Source organism: Natator depressus, chromosome 15 (assembly GCF_965152275.1).
Source record: "Natator depressus isolate rNatDep1 chromosome 15, rNatDep2.hap1, whole genome shotgun sequence".
Lineage (NCBI taxonomy): Eukaryota > Metazoa > Chordata > Testudines > Cheloniidae > Natator > Natator depressus.
The window spans coordinates 14509782-14528813 of NC_134248.1; the positions used below are offsets into that span (position 1 = coordinate 14509782).

The following is a 19032-nucleotide window of genomic DNA, read 5'->3' on the forward strand; positions in this document are numbered from 1 at the left end:
GAAGTGAAGTCAACGTAGGCGCCGCCATATGTGTTACCTGATTGGAGCCCGGCGCTCCCGCGGGGAGTGGGGGATGCTCGCGAGAGGAGCGGTGAGGGAGCGAGGGAGAGGATAACATCGTCGGGTGCGCTCCGCCCTGCCCTGCCCTGCGGCGCGCCCGCAACATGTCGGCTCCGGCGGTGGCGGCTCCTGCCGCGTCTGCCGGGCGGGGAAGCGGCTCCGGCTCCTCGCGGGGCTTTTACTTCAACACGGTGCTGTCGCTGTCCCGCTCGCTGGCCGTGCAGAGACCCGCTCCCCTGGAGAAGGTAACGGGGTCGCCTTTGCGCCTCCCATCCCCCTTGGGGCGGCAGGTGTCCTGCCGGTGGGGCGCCAGGGCGTGTCCCGTATGCGAGATGTACGTCATGTCTGTGGGGTAGCGTGTGCCCCTTGTGGGGGGCCCGTGTCCTGCGTGGAGCGCGGTGCGCGCCCGGTGGTAGGTGTTTCATGCCTGGGGGTGCCCTACGTGTGGGGGACGTGCGTCGTGTGAGGCAGCGGGTGTGTCATGCTTGGGGGTGGAGCCCGTGTGTCGCGAAGGCGGAGTGTCAAGGTTTATGTGTGTGGACGCTGGATCTATGGGTGATGTTTGTGTGGCTCACCTGTAGGGAAACCAAGCTAAGAGCTTGACTGACATTGGTTTCAGGTTATGAACGTTGATGAATGTTCAAGAAGATTTTAAAAATATCCCGGTGGTTTTGTTTTTGAAGAACACTTGTCCTAACAACCTGCTGAGAGAAAGTTTTCACCAGGTACCTAAGGAACCTAGTTTTTTAGGGGGAATTAGTATACCAATAATCAGGTCTGTTTTTATGGTATGTATAAGAATCAAGTTCTTTTCCCCTGTGTCATGTCAAGTTAAAGCAACGCTCTTTGTTTAGGTTTCAGAGTAGCAGCCATGTTAGGAAACGCAGTGGATCTAATTTACCTAGATTTCAGTAAGGCGTTTGATACCGTGCCATATGGGGAATTATTAGTTAAATTGGAAAAGATTGGGATCAATATGGAAATTGAAAGGTGGATAAGGAATTGGTTAAAGGGGAGAAACTACAACGGGTCATATTGAAAGGTGAACTGTCAGGCTGGAAGGAGGTTACCAGTGGAGTTTCTCAAGGATCAGTTTTGGGACCAATCTTATTTAATCTTTTTATTACTGACCTCAGCACAAAAAGTGGGAGTGTGCTAATAAAGTTTGCGGACGATACAAAGCTGGGAGTTATTGCCAATTTAGAGAAGGACCGGGATATCATACAGGAGGATCTGGATGACCTTGTAAACTGGAGTAATAGTAATAGGATGCAATTTAATAGTGAGAAGTGTAAGGTTATGCATTTATGGATTAATAACAAGAATTTGAGTCATAAACTGGGGACGCATCAATTAGAAGTAATGGAGGAGGAGAAGGACCTTGGAGTATTGGTTGATCATAGGATGACTATGAGCCTCCAATGTGATGTGGCCGTGAAAAAAGCTAATGCGGTCTTGGGATGCATCAGGCGAGGTATTTCCAATAGAGATAAGGAGGTTTTAGTACTGTTATACAAGGCACTGGTGAGACCTCATCTGGAATACTGTGTGCAGTTCTGATCTCCCATGTTTAAGAAGGATGAATTCATACTGGAACAGGTACAAAGAAGGGCTACTAGGATGATCCGAGGAATGGAAAACTTGTCTTATGAAAGGAGACTCACGGAGCTTGGCTTGTTTAGCCTAACTAAAAGAAGGTTGAGGGGAGATATGATTGCTCTCTATAAATATATCCGAGGGATAAATACCGGAGAGGAAGAGAAATTATTTAAGCTCAGTACCAATGTGGACACAAGAACAAATGGATATAAACTGATCATTGGGAAGTTTAGACTTGAAATTAGATGAAGGTTTCTAACCATCAGAAGAGTGAAGTTTTGGAATAGCCTTCCAAGGCAAGCAGTGGGGGCAAAAGATCTGTCTGGCTTCAAGATTAAACTCGATAAGTTTATGGAGGAGATGGTATGATGGGATAACATGATTTTGGTAATTAATTGATCTTTAAATATTCATGGTAAATAGGCCTAATGGCCTGTGATGGGATGTTAGATGGGGTGGGATCTGAGTTACTACAGAAAATTCTTTCCTGGGTATCTGGCTGGTGAATCTTGCCCATATGCTCAGGGTTTAGCTGATCGCCATATTTGGGGTTGGGAAGGAATTTTCCTCCAGAGGAGACTGAAAGAGGCCCTGGAGGTTTTTCGCCTTCCTCTGTAGCATGGGGCACGGGTCACTTGCTGGAGGATTCTCTGCTCCTTGAAGTCTTTAAACCACAATTTGAGGACTTCAGTAGCTCAGACATAGGTGAGAGGTTTTTCGCAGGAGTGGGTGGGTGAGATTCTGTGGCCTGCGTTGAGCAGGTGTTCGGACTAGATGATCATAATGGTCGCTTCTGACCTTAGTATCTATGAATCTGTATCCGCAAAAAGAAAAGGGGGTCTTGTGGCACCTTAGAGACTAACAAATTTATTTGAGCATAACCCTTTCGTGAGCTACAGCTCACTTCATTGGATGCAAATAAATTTGTTAGCCTCTAAGGTGCCACAAGTACTCCTTTTCTTTTTACTCTTTGTTTAATGCATGGTACTGGTATGTAATGGAGGTAGGAATGTGTAAGGCTAGGTTGATGGCAAGTGTGCTGTTACAGCAGGTTTTAGCATAGTTGGACTACACATAGGACGTCTCCCAAGGGTGCTGGGTAGGACATGGTACCTGCAGATCATCAGTTTGGTCTAGGCCTTTAGGCCTCTGGGTATGTCTGTGTTAGGCTTCTTACCTTGAGTTAATTAGCAGTCAGTTTAAAAACGTCTAGTGAAAGCAAGCCTATGAGAGCAAAGCCTACATATGTGAATGTTAGGCCTGGAATAGGTCCTTAACGCAGGTGTTTAATGCTCACAAAGAACAGTTAGCTCGTCAGAGCTCTTTTTCTTTTGTAGTACATAACAATGATAAAATGAGAAGTTATAATTTACTAGATTATTACTGCACATAAAGCTAAACTAAAATAAATTAATGGGTAGTTGAATTTTCCAAAATGAAAATTCTGCATTAATGTAAACAGTATCTGACTTGTCCCTAGCCAATTCTTGTACATTTTTAGAATTAATTTTGTTTGATGGACCACCAAGACGTCTATCTCTGATGTGGTAATCCACTAAAAATAAAGTCCTCTCATTACAGATTCACCGGTATATAAAGTATTTTATGGGAACCTGAGCTAGGGTTATTATTTGATTTTAAGGGATACTGTCAGATTATTTATTGGTGAATACATTTGTTGTGTTGTTAAAAACTACCGAGATTATTAAAAATAAAAGAAAATAACTAAATTTATTTTTTTACTATTTGAACAATTTTATGTGATGCAGAAGATTAACTGTGAGTACGCTACAAATAATGTAATTAGGAGAAAAGGCTGTGTTTGTAGGATCACTGGCAGTATTGTGATGGTTAAGGTTCCCAGAATTAGATCAGTTTGTGGATGACAGGGGATGGATCACTGGAGAATTGCCATGTTCTGTTCATTCCCTCTGAAGAATGTGGCATTCGCCACGGTCGGAAGACCGGATACTGGGCTAGATGGATCATTAGCCTGACCCAGTATGGCCGTTTGTATGTTACAATGAACAACAGGTGGCAGTCATAAGATACAATGCATAACTTCTTTCAAAAAAAAACAATTTAAAATGCAGGCACTTCGTTAATATAACAAAATTTTACATTTATGCCTGGCTTCAGAGTAGCAGCTGTGTTAGTCTGTATCCGCAAAAAGAAAAGGAGTACTTGTGGCACCTTGGAGACTAATAAATTTATTAGAGAATAAGCTTTCGTGAGCTACAGCTCACTTCATTGGATGCATGCAGTGGAAAATACAGTGGGGAGATTTTATATACACAGAGAACATGAAACAATGGGTGTTACCATACACACTGGGGGGGGAGCGCGCGCGGAACCTTTTGTAGTGATAATCAAGGTGGGCCATTACCAGCAGTTGACAAGAACGCGTGAGGAACAGTGGGGTGGGGGGAAATAAACATGGGGAAATAGTTTTACTTTGTGTAATGACACATTCACTCCCAGTCTTTATTCAAGCCTAAGTTAATTGTGTCCAGTTTGCAAATTAATTCCAATTCAGCAGTCTCTCGTTGGAGTCTGTTTTTGAAGTTTTGTTGTTGAAGAATTGCCACTTTGAGGTCTGTAATTGAGTGACCAAAGAGATTGAAGTGTTCTCTGACTGGTTTTTGAATGTTATAATTCTTGACGTCTGATTTGTGTCTATTTATTCTTTTACGTAGAGACTGTCTGGTTTGGCCATTGTACATGGCAGAGGGGCATTGCTCGCACATGATGGCATATATCACATTGGTAGATGTGCAGGTGAACGAGCCTCTGATAGTGTGGCTGATGTGATTAGGCCCTATGATGTTGTCCCCTGAATAGATATGTGGACACAGTTGGCAACGGGCTTTGTTGCAAGGATAGGTTCCTGGGTTAGTGTTTTTGTTGTGTGGTGTGTGGTTGCTGGTGAGTATTTGCTTCAGGTTGGGGGGCTGTCTGTAAGCAAGGACTGGCCTGTCTCCCAAGATCTGTGAGAGTGATGGGTCATTTTTCGGGATAGGTTGTAGATCCTTGATGATGCGTTGGAGAGGTTTTAGTTGGGGGCTGAAGGTGATGGCTAGTGGCATTCTGTTATTTTCTTTGTTGGACCTGTCCTGTAGTAGGTGACTTCTGGGTACTCTTCTGGCTCTGTCAGTCTGTTTCTTCACTTCAGCAGGTGGGCATTGTAGTTGTAAGAACGCTTGATAGAGATCTTGTAGGTGTTTGTCTCTGTCTGAGGGGTTGGAGCAAATGCGGTTGTATCGTAGAGCTTGGCTGTAGACAATGGATCGTGTGGTGTGGTCTGGATGAAAGCTGAAGGCATGTAGGTAGGCATAGCCGTCAGTAGGTTTCCGTGTTATGTGACCATCGCTTATTAGCACCGTAGTGTCCAGGAAGTGGATCTCTTGTGTGGACTGGACCAGGCTGAGGTTGATGGTGGGATAGAAATTGTTGAAATCATGGTGGAATTCCTCAAGGGTTTCTTTTCCATGGGTCCAGATGATGAAGATGTCATCAATGTAGCGCGAGTAGAGTAGGGGCATTAGGGGACGAGAGCTGAGGAATCGTTGTTCTAAGTCAGCCATAAAAATGTTGGCATACTGTGGGGCCATGTGGGTACCCATAGCAGTGCCGCTGATTTGAAGGTATACGTTGTCGCCAAATGTGAAATAGTTTTGGGTGAGGACAAAGTGACAAAGTTCAGCCGCCAGGTTTGCCGTGACATTATCGGGGATACTGTTCCTGACGGCTTATAGTCCATCTTTGTGTGGAATGTTGGTGTATAGGGCTTCTACATCCATAGTGGCCAGGATGGTGTTTTCAGGAAGATCACTGACGGATTGTAGTTTCCTCAGGAAGTCAGTGGTGTCTCGAAGATAGCTGAGAGTGCTGGTAGCGTAGGGCCTGAGGAGGGAGTCTACCTAGCCAGACAATCCTGCTGTCAGGGTGCCAATGCCTGAGATGATGGGGCGTCCAGGATTTCCAGGTTTATGGATCTTGGGTAGCAGACAGAATACCCCAGGTCGGGATTCTAGGGGTGTGTCCGTGCGGATTTGTTCTTGTGCTTTTTCCGGGAGTTTCTTGAGCAGATGATGTAGTTTCTTTTGGTAACCCTCAGTGGGATCAGAGGGTAATGGCTTGTAGAAAGTGGTGTTGGAGAGCTGCCTGGCAGCCTCTTGTTCATATTCTCACCTATTCATGATGACGACAGCACCTCCTTTGTCAGCCTTTTTGATTATGATGTCAGAGTTGTTTCTGAGGCTGTGGATGGCGTTGTGTTCTGCACAGCTGAGGTTATGGGGCAAGTGATGCTGCTTTTCCACAATTTCAGCCCATGCACGTCGGCGGAAGCACTGTATGTAGAAATCCAGTCTGTTGTTTCGACCTTCAGGAGGAGTCCACCCAGAATCCTTCTTTTTGTAGTGTTGGTAGGAAGGTCTCTGTGCGTTAGTATGTTGTTCGGAGGTGTGTTGGAAATGTTCCTTGAGTCAGAGACGTCGAAAATAGGATTCTAGGATTTATGCCTACTTTCTATATAGCCTTTCACCTCTGACATGCGTATTTGGAAACTATGACCCCATCAATGACTATGAAGTCTTATGATAAATCGGAAGCCCCAGCGTGCAATATAGTTCTGTGCAGAGGACCAAACACACTGAAACTACCAGGCACAGAGTTTACTAATGTGAATGCTTACTTCTCATTTACGTAAACTACTCAGAATATGAAGCAATATGCCTGGTATTAACTGTTGGCAGGGACACTCTTAGACTGTAAGCCCAGTGGAGTAAATTTCAAGCGCCCCCCCCCCCTGTTTTCTTTACAGCACCAAACACACAAATGGTGCTTACCTGACAATGTCACCTTCAATTTTGACCCAAAATAAAAATAAATATTTTCCCGAAGTGCTTGAGACCAGAACTATAACAACTAAAGAACCTGAAAGTGAAATTCAGTGGGGGGAGGGAAGAAGAGTGAAACTGATTTATTTTCTGTTGTCCTTAAATTGTGGGAAATGCAAAAAGTAAACAAAGAGCATAAAAATAACAAACTGGATTTTTTTAATTTCACATAATAACCTATGGTGTTCTTTTAATGACATCAGTCAAAACAATGTCATTTGTGTGGATATGATAAAATATTTTAACAGTAAGCAATGCTCAACCTTAACCATAACACCTGAGTGGTGTGGAGAAAGCGTTTTTGGTGGTCACTGCACATTGAGCAGATGTTACCAGACAACTATCGACGATGACTCCAAGATCTTTCTGGATTGATAACAGCTAATTTAGACCCCATCATTTTACATGTATAGTTGGGATTATGTTTTCCAGTGTGCATTACTTTGCACTTATCAACACTGAATTTCATTTGCTATTTTGTCACCCAGTCATCCAGTTTTGTGAGATCCCTTTGTAAGTCTTAGCTAAATCCAAAGCGGACTGCAATCTTGAGTAATTTTAGCTTGTCTGCAAATTTGCCACCTCACTGTTCACCCCCTTTTTCAGATTTTTTTATCAATATGTTGAACAGCACAAGATCCTTGGGGGATGCTGCTTTTATGTTTCTGTATTATAAATTAATGCATATTGTTTGTGAACCTGTTCAGTGTTAGAGAAGTTTGGATGAGAGAACCATGAAATATAGTGCTTTGAAAATCTGAATTGCAAATGAAATGACACTTATCCAGTAAGACATATTGAGTACTCTTATATAATAGTTCATAATAAAAATAACTTTTTTTTCCTTTCTGATCTTACAATAGAAAATACTCCTTTTCGGATATTAAAAGACTTGGTCAACATTTTTTCAACCTGACTGCCTAAAGTTAGGCACTTAAATAAGAAGTGACCTGACAGACAAAGGTACTGAGCACCCCTTTTCAGTAGCATCAGTGGGATCTGTGGATGCTCAACACCTTTGAAAGTCAGGCCATTTTGATGACTTGTCTTTACCTGTTTCTCCTTTTAAATAATGTCTCCTTTCAGTACATAAAGCAGACATCTGCGAGATTTGATATATTCTGTGATTGCATATTTAGTAGATATGGAAGCAGATACTATAGTATGCAAGGTAATGGTAGAATAATACTTAGGTCTAGCAACTTATTCTGTTACATGGTTACAAGGATTTGAACAATCCGTCCCACCCAGCTAGGCAATACTGCTTCCTTTAGCAATACTGTGTATGGAGAAAGCATCTCTGTCGCAATGACAACATCTACTTACACCCATGGTTAAGAAAAGGTTTCTGTATTCAAGGGAGATGAGCAAATATAGTGATATATAGCCCTATTGTGCATTTATAGCACATCCAGAAACCAAGTGAATTCAGTGGAAGGGAGTTTTCAGTGCACAAGGAATGCAGGATTGGGCCCTGTCATATACTATATGATGTCTATGCAAAGTTTCAAGATTTCCAGAAAGACTTCTTGGAGACCTAAAGACTATACAATTGTAGAAGAAAATTGTTAATTTACGCTAAGTATAAAAGTGGACAGTTGACATCCATTCTTTCCTTTCTTACTAAACATCATTCTTCCCTTCCACTGGAACCTGGTTATTTTCATTAAAAGGCTGAATAATAAAGGACATTTGGTGTGGAATTGACTCTTTGAATTGACATGATGCAGTAAACTCAGTGTTCTGCCCTGAAAAACATTAGCGATGGCACTGGGGGCTACCCAGAGGAAATTGTGGAAGCCCCATGGCCCGGTATGTTTAAAAGACTAGAGAATGTACTGTATGGAAGAATCCTGCTTTGGCAGGGGAATGGCACAATGACCTTTTAGGTCTCTTCCATCTCTGATTTCTAAGAATGAAAAGCCAGGGCTTTTAATTTGGTTTTCTTAGGCTAGGTCTGCATTACAGATGAGAGGTGTCATTCCTGTGCTTGTGTACACATACTCAAAGTAATTCAGTGAGAGCTAGCCAACATATAAACAGCGGTAGCCCCATGGGCAGTGGCAATGGAGGCAGTTTCAGGGGGTTTGTACTTTGCACAGCTCAGCCAGGCCTTTGCTGTTGCTGCCCATACTACTGCAGCTATGCTTTCTCATGGAACTAGTGCGAGACTGTGTACGTGAGCTAGTTCATAGTGTAGACACAGCCATAGGATCGCTTGTGGGTATTGGCAATCATAGTTTTAATGTGTGCATTATGTGTTCCTCAATGCGGTGTTCTAACATTCCATTTTTTTTTCTTTCTGCAGGTGCAGAAGCTGCTATGTATGTGCCCTGTGGATTTCCATGGGATTTTCCAGCTAGATGAGCGCCGCAGAGATGCTGTGATTGCTTTGGGAATTTTTCTCATTGAGTCTGACCTTCAGGTACAACTTTCCCTCATTTTAATTTTCTTCAGCTGAAGTACTTTTGAATAAATCTTTAAATGGTGTTGGTTGGTGAATGAAATGTTAAGTATAGATGTTTCTTGCTTGAAATAAGACATGGCAAAGTATGAAAGTGAATGTAGCCTCTATCTAGGCCTACGGGACCTGACATTTAGAAGGGTTTGCACAAAACTGTAATGTGCAATTGCTTGCTTAAATTTTCACACACATTATGTTTAAACATATACCTACATCTGACAATCAGGCCCATAATTTCCTTTTTATGCATGGGAGGGATTAGGATGAAAACCTATACACATAATGCTGTTTATGTTCTTCATGAACATTCATCTTAAACATCTGGCCTCTCTGGGACAGGCAGCCATGATGTTTCCATGAGCTGATGCGAAGGCTTCAGTATGCCCTAAAGGTGGTATCATCTCTAGAAGGAGGGAGATGTGATGCTGTAAGTGCCTGATCCAAATCCATTGAACTCAATGTGAATCTTTTAATTGGCTTCAGTGGGTTTTGGATCAGGCCACAAGACACTTCTGTTTCAGCCTCCCAGTTGATCTAGATCAGGGACTGTCCTGCCCGGCCCTTAAGCTCCTGGCCCCTCCCCTGCTGTGCCCCCTCCCCCACAGCCTCAGGTTGCCGTGACGCCAGCGCTCTGGGTGGCGGGACTGCGAGCTCCTGCCGGGCAGCGCAGTTGCGAGAGCTGCTGGCCTGCTCCGGTGCTCTTGACTGCGCGGCAGCATGGCTGGCTCTGGCTGGGGAGCACGGCTACCGGTCCTGGTGCTCTGAGTGGCATGGTAAGAGGGTGGGGAATGGGGTGGTTGGATAAGGGGCAGGAGGTCCTGGGGGACAGTCAGGGGACAGGGGGCGGTTGGGTAGGTATGGGAGTCCTGGGGGGCCTGTCAGGGGGCGGGAGTGTGGATAGGGGTCTGGGCAGTCAGGGGACAGGGAGCAGGGGGGGTTGGATAAGGAGTGGGGTTCCAGGGGGGCATTTGCGGGAGGGGACAAGGAGTCCTGGGAGGGGGCGGTCAGGGGACAAGGAGTGGGGAGGGGTTTGGGTGGTTAGGGGTTCTGAGGGGGGCAGTCGGGGGGTGGTAAGTGGGAGGGGGCAGATAGGGGTAGAGGGCCAGGCTGTTTGGGGAGGCACAGCCTTCCCTACCTGGCCCTCCAGACAGTTTCAGAACCCCAGTGTGGCCCTCAGGCCAAAAGGTTTGCCCACCCCTGATCTAGATGAATGCAATATTAACAGCTTTGCTGTTTTAATTTTGTGATGTGAACTCATTACCAAGAACTGGGCAAACCACATCACTTGTAATGGAACTTGGCATTTATATGATGCTTTATGTATTCAAAGCATTGAACAAGAGTTAATCCACCCCTGTGAGGGAAGTTAGCACTGTCCCCAATTTATACATTAGGAAACTGAGCGCCTGTACTGAGAGGTTAAGTGATTTGCTCAAGGCTATGGAGTGTGACAGAGGCATGGCTGGCATTAGAATTTGGGAATTTCCACTCTGTTTTAGGTTTCAGAGTAACAGCCGTGTGAGTACTTGTGGCACCTTAGAGACTAACCAATTTATTTGAGCATAAGCTTTCGTGAGCTACAGCTCACTGCATCCGATGAAGTGAGCTGTAGCTCACGAAAGCTTACACTCTGTTTTAGCAATCTAGCAAAATGATTTTCTGCTTCTTGTTAGACTCAAATCAACATACTAGAGACAAAATATCAAGACATATAATCATCCCCAAATTGCATGATAGACCAACAGTGTCCTGTCTCATTTAGCAATTGGTAGGATGGAACAATTTTATTTATAGCATTGAACTAGTTACATGATTTACCTTATCTGTATTAAATCAGTTATGCGATATTTAGGGAGCCTGTAAGTAATCATTAGATGACTTGAGTTCTATATATAGTCACTATACCCTTCCTCTGCATGACTCATGTATATTGAAACTGTTACTCAATTTTTATCCTTCATTTCAAACAAATGTTTTCTCTTTCAGCACAAAGATAGTGTGGTCCCTTATCTTCTCCGGCTTCTGAGGGGTCTTCCCAAAGTACAGTGGATAGAAGAAAGCACTGCACGAAAAGGCAGAGGTGGTTTTAAGTTTTACTCTTCAGAGTATGTGCTTGGGAAATAGAATTAAGTTCTGGGCTGAGTACAAAAGGATGTGATTAGCCCCCTTGTGTTTTTAGCTGTTGACATAACTGCCTGTATTGGAAAGATACAGCAGTAAAATTGATTCTTCTTGAGAGGCCAGAAAGGAAGTTGAATAGCTCACACCTTTCCTGATGTCAGCTTAACTGCTTTCCAAATAATTCAATACCAGTCAGTCACATCTTCAGGGCTAAGTTGTTAGGAGACAGTATAATGACTAGAGTGGAGAGTGACGGTCAAGATTCTTGGGGGCTATTCCCAGCTTTGCCACTGGTTTGTTGTTCAATCTTGGGTAAAACACTAAACTTCTTGGAGTCTTAATGTACCTATCTTTAAAATAGTAGAGAGAGTACTTCTCTACCATGTAGGGGTATGTAAGGTTTAGTTTGCTAATGTTTGTAAAAGTATTTTGAAATCCTGAAAAGCTCCAAATTAGAGTGCATACTGTTGTTTGTTTATTTGTTTGTTTTTATTAAATTATGCTTGACATATTTAGGATTTTCCCTTTTCACAGCACGGCTATAGAGACTGGAAACTCCTGTTTTTCCCTTCTTCAGGAAGACAGACTAACCCCACCTGTCTGATATGTTTTTCTTAGGGCATTTGGCTCTCCTCTCGAATCTCACTTTCCTACCAGGGAACAACTCTGAACTTCATAGTTTGCAACTTTCTGACGTCAGCTGGTTTTTGTACTTTCCTCTCCTGCTGAGAATGTCCAGCTTTCTCTGTTTAAATCCTCTTAGAATGAGTTACGCAGGTTCTTTTCAGATTCAAGCTTAGTTTCAGCAAGGATTGGTCGGAGTCCTTTATTAAAATCTTTGCCACCTGAAAGGCGCATTTACTCAAACTCCGTTGGCTTTTTTTGTCCAAGAGATTCAAATGATGCTATTGTCTTGTCTGCTCTCCAGTCTATTATTGGCACCAGTGGATAACCTGTCAGGGTACAATGTGGCAGTTAAGTTGTTACTTGTCAACATATCCTGCCTTGCAGCATATGTCAGTCTTCTCCTAGGGCCTGATCCTTCAGCCTTATGATTATTAAACAATAGGGTTTCTCCTGCATGTTGGGAAGACGCTGTTTTTTCTGAAACAGCTACACTAGCTTTATAGGTTGTTGCAACAATGACTATTCCATATTAGCAAATCTGTCCGCTTCTGTTGCGCTTGCTTGTTTTTCTTTATTGCATCTTTCGTTAGTTCTCAGACTTGGAATCAGTATGCCTTTCTTGCTTTCTTTCTCGCTTTTTTTCAATACTTGAATTTGTTCATTGTGTGAATGTTAATGCCAAATGACTACTTTATTTTCAGTCTTTGTCTTCTGCCATGACTTATATATGAAACAAGAAACATGTATTATTCCCTCTAAAGCAACATATTTCTCTTGTTTTTCGCTAATTACTGGCTCAAGGGTATGATTTAAATCTTTGTGTATATGTCAGTTACTCAGCCGCTGACTTGCTTGATTTAGCTGTGCCATGGGGCATTGCTGAAAGGATGCCTTATGATTTCTTGTGACAATAATAAAATATTACTTCTTATTTTCAAATGGCTGACCCAAGTACTATTGTAATGTTGTCTCTCCTCTCTCCACCCTTTCCCTCCCCACTTCTGTAGGCATGCTTCCAGTTGCAGAAAACTTCAGCTTCTGCTTGGTGACTTTGTTGTCAGATGTTGCCTATAGGGATGCCACTCTTAGAGAACAGGTAGAGTTAACTGAAATATTTTGATGTGCACTCTTAGATCTCTGCTGTTTAAATAACTATCTCAAAAAGGTGAAAAAAGGGTTTAAAATAAAGAATACCATGGCAGCTTTTCTTCACAAAGGATGCAATCACATAAACACTGCAGTTGAATAACTTTACTTCTGTGAATAGTCCTGTTGTGCTCAAAAGTTACTCACACGTGTCTTCTGAGGTTTGAGCCCAAAAACATTGCCCATAACAAAGCCAAGTGACTTAAAATTAATGTGTTTGATACCAGAGTTGGAGATATTGCTTTCTCAAAATGCTAATACTTAATGAGTTTATTTAGGATATTACTTTAGCTAAGGAGGCTTCTTCAGTTAAATGAATTAGAGAGAAATATATCTTTGTTTCATACAGTATCAAAAACCCATTCAATTTAAAATATGTGAAGTTCAAAATTAATATTCGCAAGTTTCATTTGACGTAATGTAATGATCTGGCATGTGCTAGCTTTAAAGTGTTCACTGAAGAATGTTTTTGTATGTCTGTCTTGGTTGTTTTAGGTTTTAGAGGCAATTCTGCAAGTGATGCAGTTCCTGCTGGGAATGTGCCAGTCCCCACAAAACCAGGAGAAAGGTATTAGGACAGTTCTTTAAATTGGTGTTTCATCTTTATTGTAGCTTCATCTGAACTTCACTTACTCTCTAACCTTTGCCACAATTCTGTTTAAAAAGTGTATTATATAACTAGCATTCACCATCGGGTCTGTAATTGATGACAGAATGTCCATAATTGGTGAGAGTATTCTGACTTTTGTTTGTATGCTGACTGGTAAATTTTGAGCTAAGCTGGAAAAACATACTTACATATATGACATAAATTAGCTATTCTTCCCCTAATAATGCAAGTCTGGCTTTGTGATGTATATTGTGGTGTAATGCTTTTAGTGAGCTTGTAGCAAAGCTGGCAACAGGAAGTCATAAACTGCTAGTAGCATACTGCACTAAGAAAGATATATGGCCTAATTTTGTTTTCCAGAATACTTGTGCAAATATGCAGTGCCGTGTCTGATTGGAATTTCACGAGCATTTGGTCGCTACAGCAATTCAGAAGAGTCTCTCCTCTCAAAGCTTTTCCCTAAAGCTCCTCCACATTCCCAGAAAGTCCCAGAAGAACTTGAAGGAATTCGCAGACGTTCTTTTAATGATTTTAGATCAATTCTTCCCAGCTCTCTTCTCACTGTCTGTCAAGAAGGATCCTTAAAGAGAAAGACCAGCAGTGTGTCCAGCATCTCACAGGTTTGTGTGGCCACCTTTACAATGAAGACAGCACTTAAGCCCTTTTCTGTTCTTCGGTGGAATTAAGAGATGCTCAAACTTATGTCCACTGACAGTCATTCAATGTTATACTTGAACAGATTCAAAGCTTTCTCCCTGAACCACAGAATAATTGATGACAGTTAAGCTAGTTACCTCCATATTAATAGTTTTCACTTGGAAGATCTCAAAGAACTTGCAATCATTAAGCCTCACGCTATCCCTATGTAGCAGGTATAATAAGGCATACCTGTTTAGCAGATGGGAAAGTTAGAGAAGTTAACAGTTTGGGTTTTCAGAGGTGATGAGCACCAACAATGCCCTCTAAGTGTGCACCCCCTTGGGAAAATCAGACTTCAGATGACCTGCGCAGAATCACAGAATGAAGCCTTAACAGAGTTGGGCATAGACCCCAGGAATCCTGATGACTCCTGCATTCCATTAACCAGGACACTCATTCCCTTCTTCATCCGTGCCCCTTTGTTTGAAGTTGTGGCCTGACTCAAGCCTGATTCTGAGAGTTACTGAACACTCAAAACTCCCATTGACCCCAGTAGGCATTGGGGACTCATCAGCACCTTTCTGGATATATTAATGATGATATGCATTTTTTAAAAGAGAAAATATATTTGAGTCCACATCATCTTAAAGTTCTCAAGGTTTCACCAGCCTTTAATGATAAAATACAACTATTGCCTTGTGTTTCAGGTCAGTCCTGAACGTGGAATTCCCCCTCCCAGCTCCCCTGGAGGATCTGCCATTCATTACTTTGAAGGTAAAGCTGAAACTTCCAATCTTTACTATTTTGCCAAGGAGCAGTGTGTTTTTTGTCACTCTTTACCAATAGGAAGGCTAGGGAACCCAAACCTCCATGCATTCTCTTTGCCTTCAAGGTTGCTGGTAGTAATTCTTTGGCATGTAAGTGGTAGAGTTCTGATACATTTTTGCATTAACAAGTTGTTGGATAATCTTTATTTTCAGCAACAGTGGTTTCCAACAACAATGTTTTTTTGTCTAGCTTCCAAGAGAGACATTATTTTCTGACTGTTAAGTAGTCTATGCTTAGTCCTAGAGAGCTTAATCGCACTGGGGCAAAACATAGTTTAGAAGATTAGGCAGCATAACTTTACATAACAAATGTTTTATATTGTACAGCTAAAATGGCAGACTGAGGATTGGAATCTTGAATCCTGTTTGATGGCAGGTTGCATAACGTACCTTACTTGAAGTAAATTTGGTATGTGTAGGTTATAGGAAGTCTTACTTTGTCATGGAAAAGTCAAAGGTAAAACTCACAAAAGGGAGATCTTAAAAGGCTATACTGACTATGTATGTACTCATTGCTATGGATTCTAAAATCAAGTGGTAGAATTCCAGCTGCGAATGAGATGAGCCTGTCACCTTTCAGTGGGCCACTTGCTGGGCTGAAAAAATAAATTGGTACCCTTGATGAAATGGGAGGAGAGTGAGCTCTGTACTTATTGGATCTTTCATTGTCTTTTGGCTTTGTTTAGCCCTTTTGGGGGCCTTATTGCTTGGGCTCTTCCCAGCCTTTGACTGAATGGTGTTCTCCCTCTCCTGGGCAACTGTGGCTTAGGTTTGTCTCCTCCCTTTTATTTCTTATCTGTCCTTCCTATTAATAATTTCTGGAGGACCCTCCCTTCAGGATCAATAGTTTGGACAGGGGTTTCAGAGGAAGGCTGGCCTAATTACCTGGTCACGGGGCAGTTCATTTAATTCCTTCCTGTCTTAGGTCAGCCTGTACAACCCGTCATACCCACCTACCCCTCTTCAGCTCAGGCATTCTCGTTTGGATTAAAAAAATAATAGGAAAGGGAGAGTTAGAGAATTCTTCTGCCATTAATGAAAAATGTAGATGAATGGTGTATACTATGGATTAGGCCATATGTATCTGGAACTTCTTAGGGGCGCTCTTTCTGAACCATAGGAACTATAATACTGGAACTGGTCAATAGTGCCTCTACTTAGGTATTTTACTTTCCGCACTAGCTTCTATCAAATGCTTCAAAGGCAGATAAACCTTGCATTATTCCCCATAATGCACCTGGACAATTACACACCTGTATATTATGTTTTTACTGACCCGGGTTTGTGGTAGTCTTACTTTCTGGTGCAAGAGAATTGATGGCCTTTGTTGTTTTTATTCTATCCAAGACACAGGAGTTGGACAAAAAATACTTTTTTTTTTTTTTTTTAAAGTTCATCGGTACATTTTGAGAGTCTGTTAATCACAAGAAAAACACTGCATTAACTCACACAGATGAGGGGTTACAAAAAGCAAGATTGTGATGCCAGAAAGGGAATGGAGTGCCAAAAGTTCAAACCTGGCTTCTTGATGAACAGTGTACTCTAGTAATAAAACTATATATTAATGTCTCTTGTACCTTCAAATTGTAACAGTATCTTGGTTTCTATTTAAGATGGAAGGTGTAGTATGACTTTAAACTTGTGTAGTTTTGCAAGATTTGTTAACCAGTATTTTTACATTTCCATGCAAAATCATGTGCACACAGGGTTTTTTGAGGTAAACATATTGCAGAAGTTGAGCAAAAGTCTTACCAAATGCTATTTACAAAATGAATGCAAATATTTTTAACAGAATTTCTTCTCTAACCTTGTATGTATTAAATGGCTGAATCTGTAGTTCTAGTTTACATTAGATTATAGATTGATTCAGCTTCTGTGGGAACTGGATTAAGCCCTTCATGGTTTATCAGGGATAGACCGTTACCGTATTGAAAGTTAAGATCAAAATATCTTCTCTTTTCATAGTTTGCCCCAGAGTCTTCCTTCATATTTAACAAAGAACACAATAAACATTTTGAATTACCTAATGTTATAGTGTTCTCATCTGTTCTTGTCTGCAGGGTCCTACCTACCTGATGGGAGTGCATTGGACCCTGATTATTACTTCTCTACAATCAGCTCTAGCTTCTCAGTTTCTCCTCTCTTTAATGGTATTAGTAACAAGGAATTTGATATTCCACTGGAAATGCTCCGCCAGCTGCTGCTCATGGTACAGTATGAGCTGCTTTAAAGATGACATTAAGGTCTGGGTTTTGTATGCTCATGTTAGACACAGCAGTTGAGGGTATTTTGTGTAAGCTGCAGGGTGAGCCCCTTTCAGGTGTGTAAGAGGAGATGCCTTGTGTAATTAGGCAATATAAGGTGTGTGTATATGTGTGTGTGTGTGTGTGTGTGTGTATATATATATATAGGTTGTGTGCATGCTGTGTTTACCTTAACATATAAATGGAAGGATATTTTTTCTATGCTATTATTAACATCAGGCCTTAATGGTTAATACTGGTGATTAATATTGCTCATGAAATGTTAGTAATTTAAAGTAATAAAGTTAGTATTGAAACGTTTGCATTGGCAAAGCCATCTAGTTTGCACCTGACAGGCAAATTAATCGATGTAACTTGAGAACCGTGCCATTTTCTAATGGGGATGGTTTATTGGGACTGCATCTGATGGCAGAGCCTGGTGCCTCTCCTAGGCACATTCTGTGTTATTTCTTAGGGCCTTTTTGCACCATGGTAATACAAATGATGATAATAGGAATTACTATATAACTTTTCATTGCCTTAATTTAGTCTGATGTTTAATATTCAAATGATTGAGTGCTTTCTTTGGCCAGCCTAAATTGTGATTGTAAAACAAACGCTCTACCAAGATAATGCCAATGATAACACCTGACTTCTATTTTCTGTGTAGGTGAAACAGATTGTTGGGGATTCTGTTCTCAAAAACTTAGATGCAGTTGTAGATGAAGTTGCAGAGGTACGTCTTAATTTAATTTACATTTGAAATGTTTTAAAAACCACCTGGGATTCTTTTTAAAGTCCTAACTATTGTGAAATTAAAGGTAAGAGATGACTAAAAATAAAATGAATAAAAATCGGGGAGGTGATAAGGGACACTCAACTAATATTTGGTTTATGCTTTTGATTAATAAGAATTTGTTTTTTCAAAGCCTAAGACCAGTAGAAATATTTCATAGATTCATAGATATTAAGGTCAGAAGGGACCATTATGATCATCTAGTCTGACCTGCTGCACAACGCAGGCCACAGAGTCTCACCCACCCACTCCTGCAAAAACCTCTCACCTATGTCTGAGCGATTGAAGTTCTCAAATCGTGGTTTAAAGACTTCAAGGAGCAGAGAATCCTCCAGCAAGTGACCCGTGCCCCATGCTACAGAGGAAGGCGAAAAAACTCCAGGGCCTCTTCCAGTCTGCCCTGGAGGAAAATCCAATCTGCCCTGGAGGACTGTTGTTGTTATAGCAACAGTCACTAATGTCATACACATTGTGAGTCACTGATGTTTGATCATTCAGGATGAAACTAATTTCCATTAATTTATGAGAAATCTGTGGAAATACTTGTTTTTAAACGCACATTCCCCTCTAGCATTGGTATCCTAAGCACTTGAGCATGGAGAATTTCCAACTAGTTATTAAAATTGTTTGGAAAGAGATTTTATGCTTATGTCCAGTCATTAGAGAGTATTGAGATGCATTTTGTAACCAAATATCACAAATTGTTGGATATATATTACCAAATGATCCCTTGGTAATCCTCCTGGGGCTTCCCAGTGGAAGTGGTCACACAAAAGAAAAAAAATTATTAATCTCCCATCTGCTAGTAGCTGCTAGGCTACTCAGAGCTTCTCATTGGAAAAAGAAAAGTAGTCCACCTATAGAAGAATGGTTAACAAATATGGGAGATGGCACTAATGGAATAATTAGTGCAACAATTATGTACCCAGCAAAACAGACTGAGGACAAATAGATACTTAGATATTTGGATACTATTTATTCAGTACCCACACAAAGTAT

The 19032-nt window shown here is 41.6% G+C and overlaps 1 protein-coding gene across 3 annotated transcripts in view; it reads left to right on the plus strand.

The window, feature by feature from the left end:
- The first annotated feature begins 82 nt into the window (after positions 1-82).
- PI4KA (phosphatidylinositol 4-kinase alpha) overlaps positions 83-19032 on the plus strand; it is a 95892-nt gene continuing 76942 nt past the window's right edge. For 2 of the 3 annotated variants that reach the window (XM_074973112.1, XM_074973113.1), the window contains exons 1-9: positions 83-305; positions 8869-8985; positions 11011-11104; positions 12780-12868; positions 13414-13486; positions 13889-14148; positions 14875-14941; positions 17055-17203; positions 17908-17973. In XM_074973112.1, coding sequence (XP_074829213.1) covers positions 165-305; positions 8869-8985; positions 11011-11104; positions 12780-12868; positions 13414-13486; positions 13889-14148; positions 14875-14941; positions 17055-17203; positions 17908-17973 — 1056 coding nt within the window. In that variant the 5' untranslated portion in view covers positions 83-164. Of the gene's footprint in view, positions 306-8613; positions 8736-8868; positions 8986-11010; positions 11105-12779; positions 12869-13413; positions 13487-13888; positions 14149-14874; positions 14942-17054; positions 17204-17907; positions 17974-19032 lie in introns of those variants that run through there. The other variant, XM_074973115.1, reaches the window with a different exon arrangement.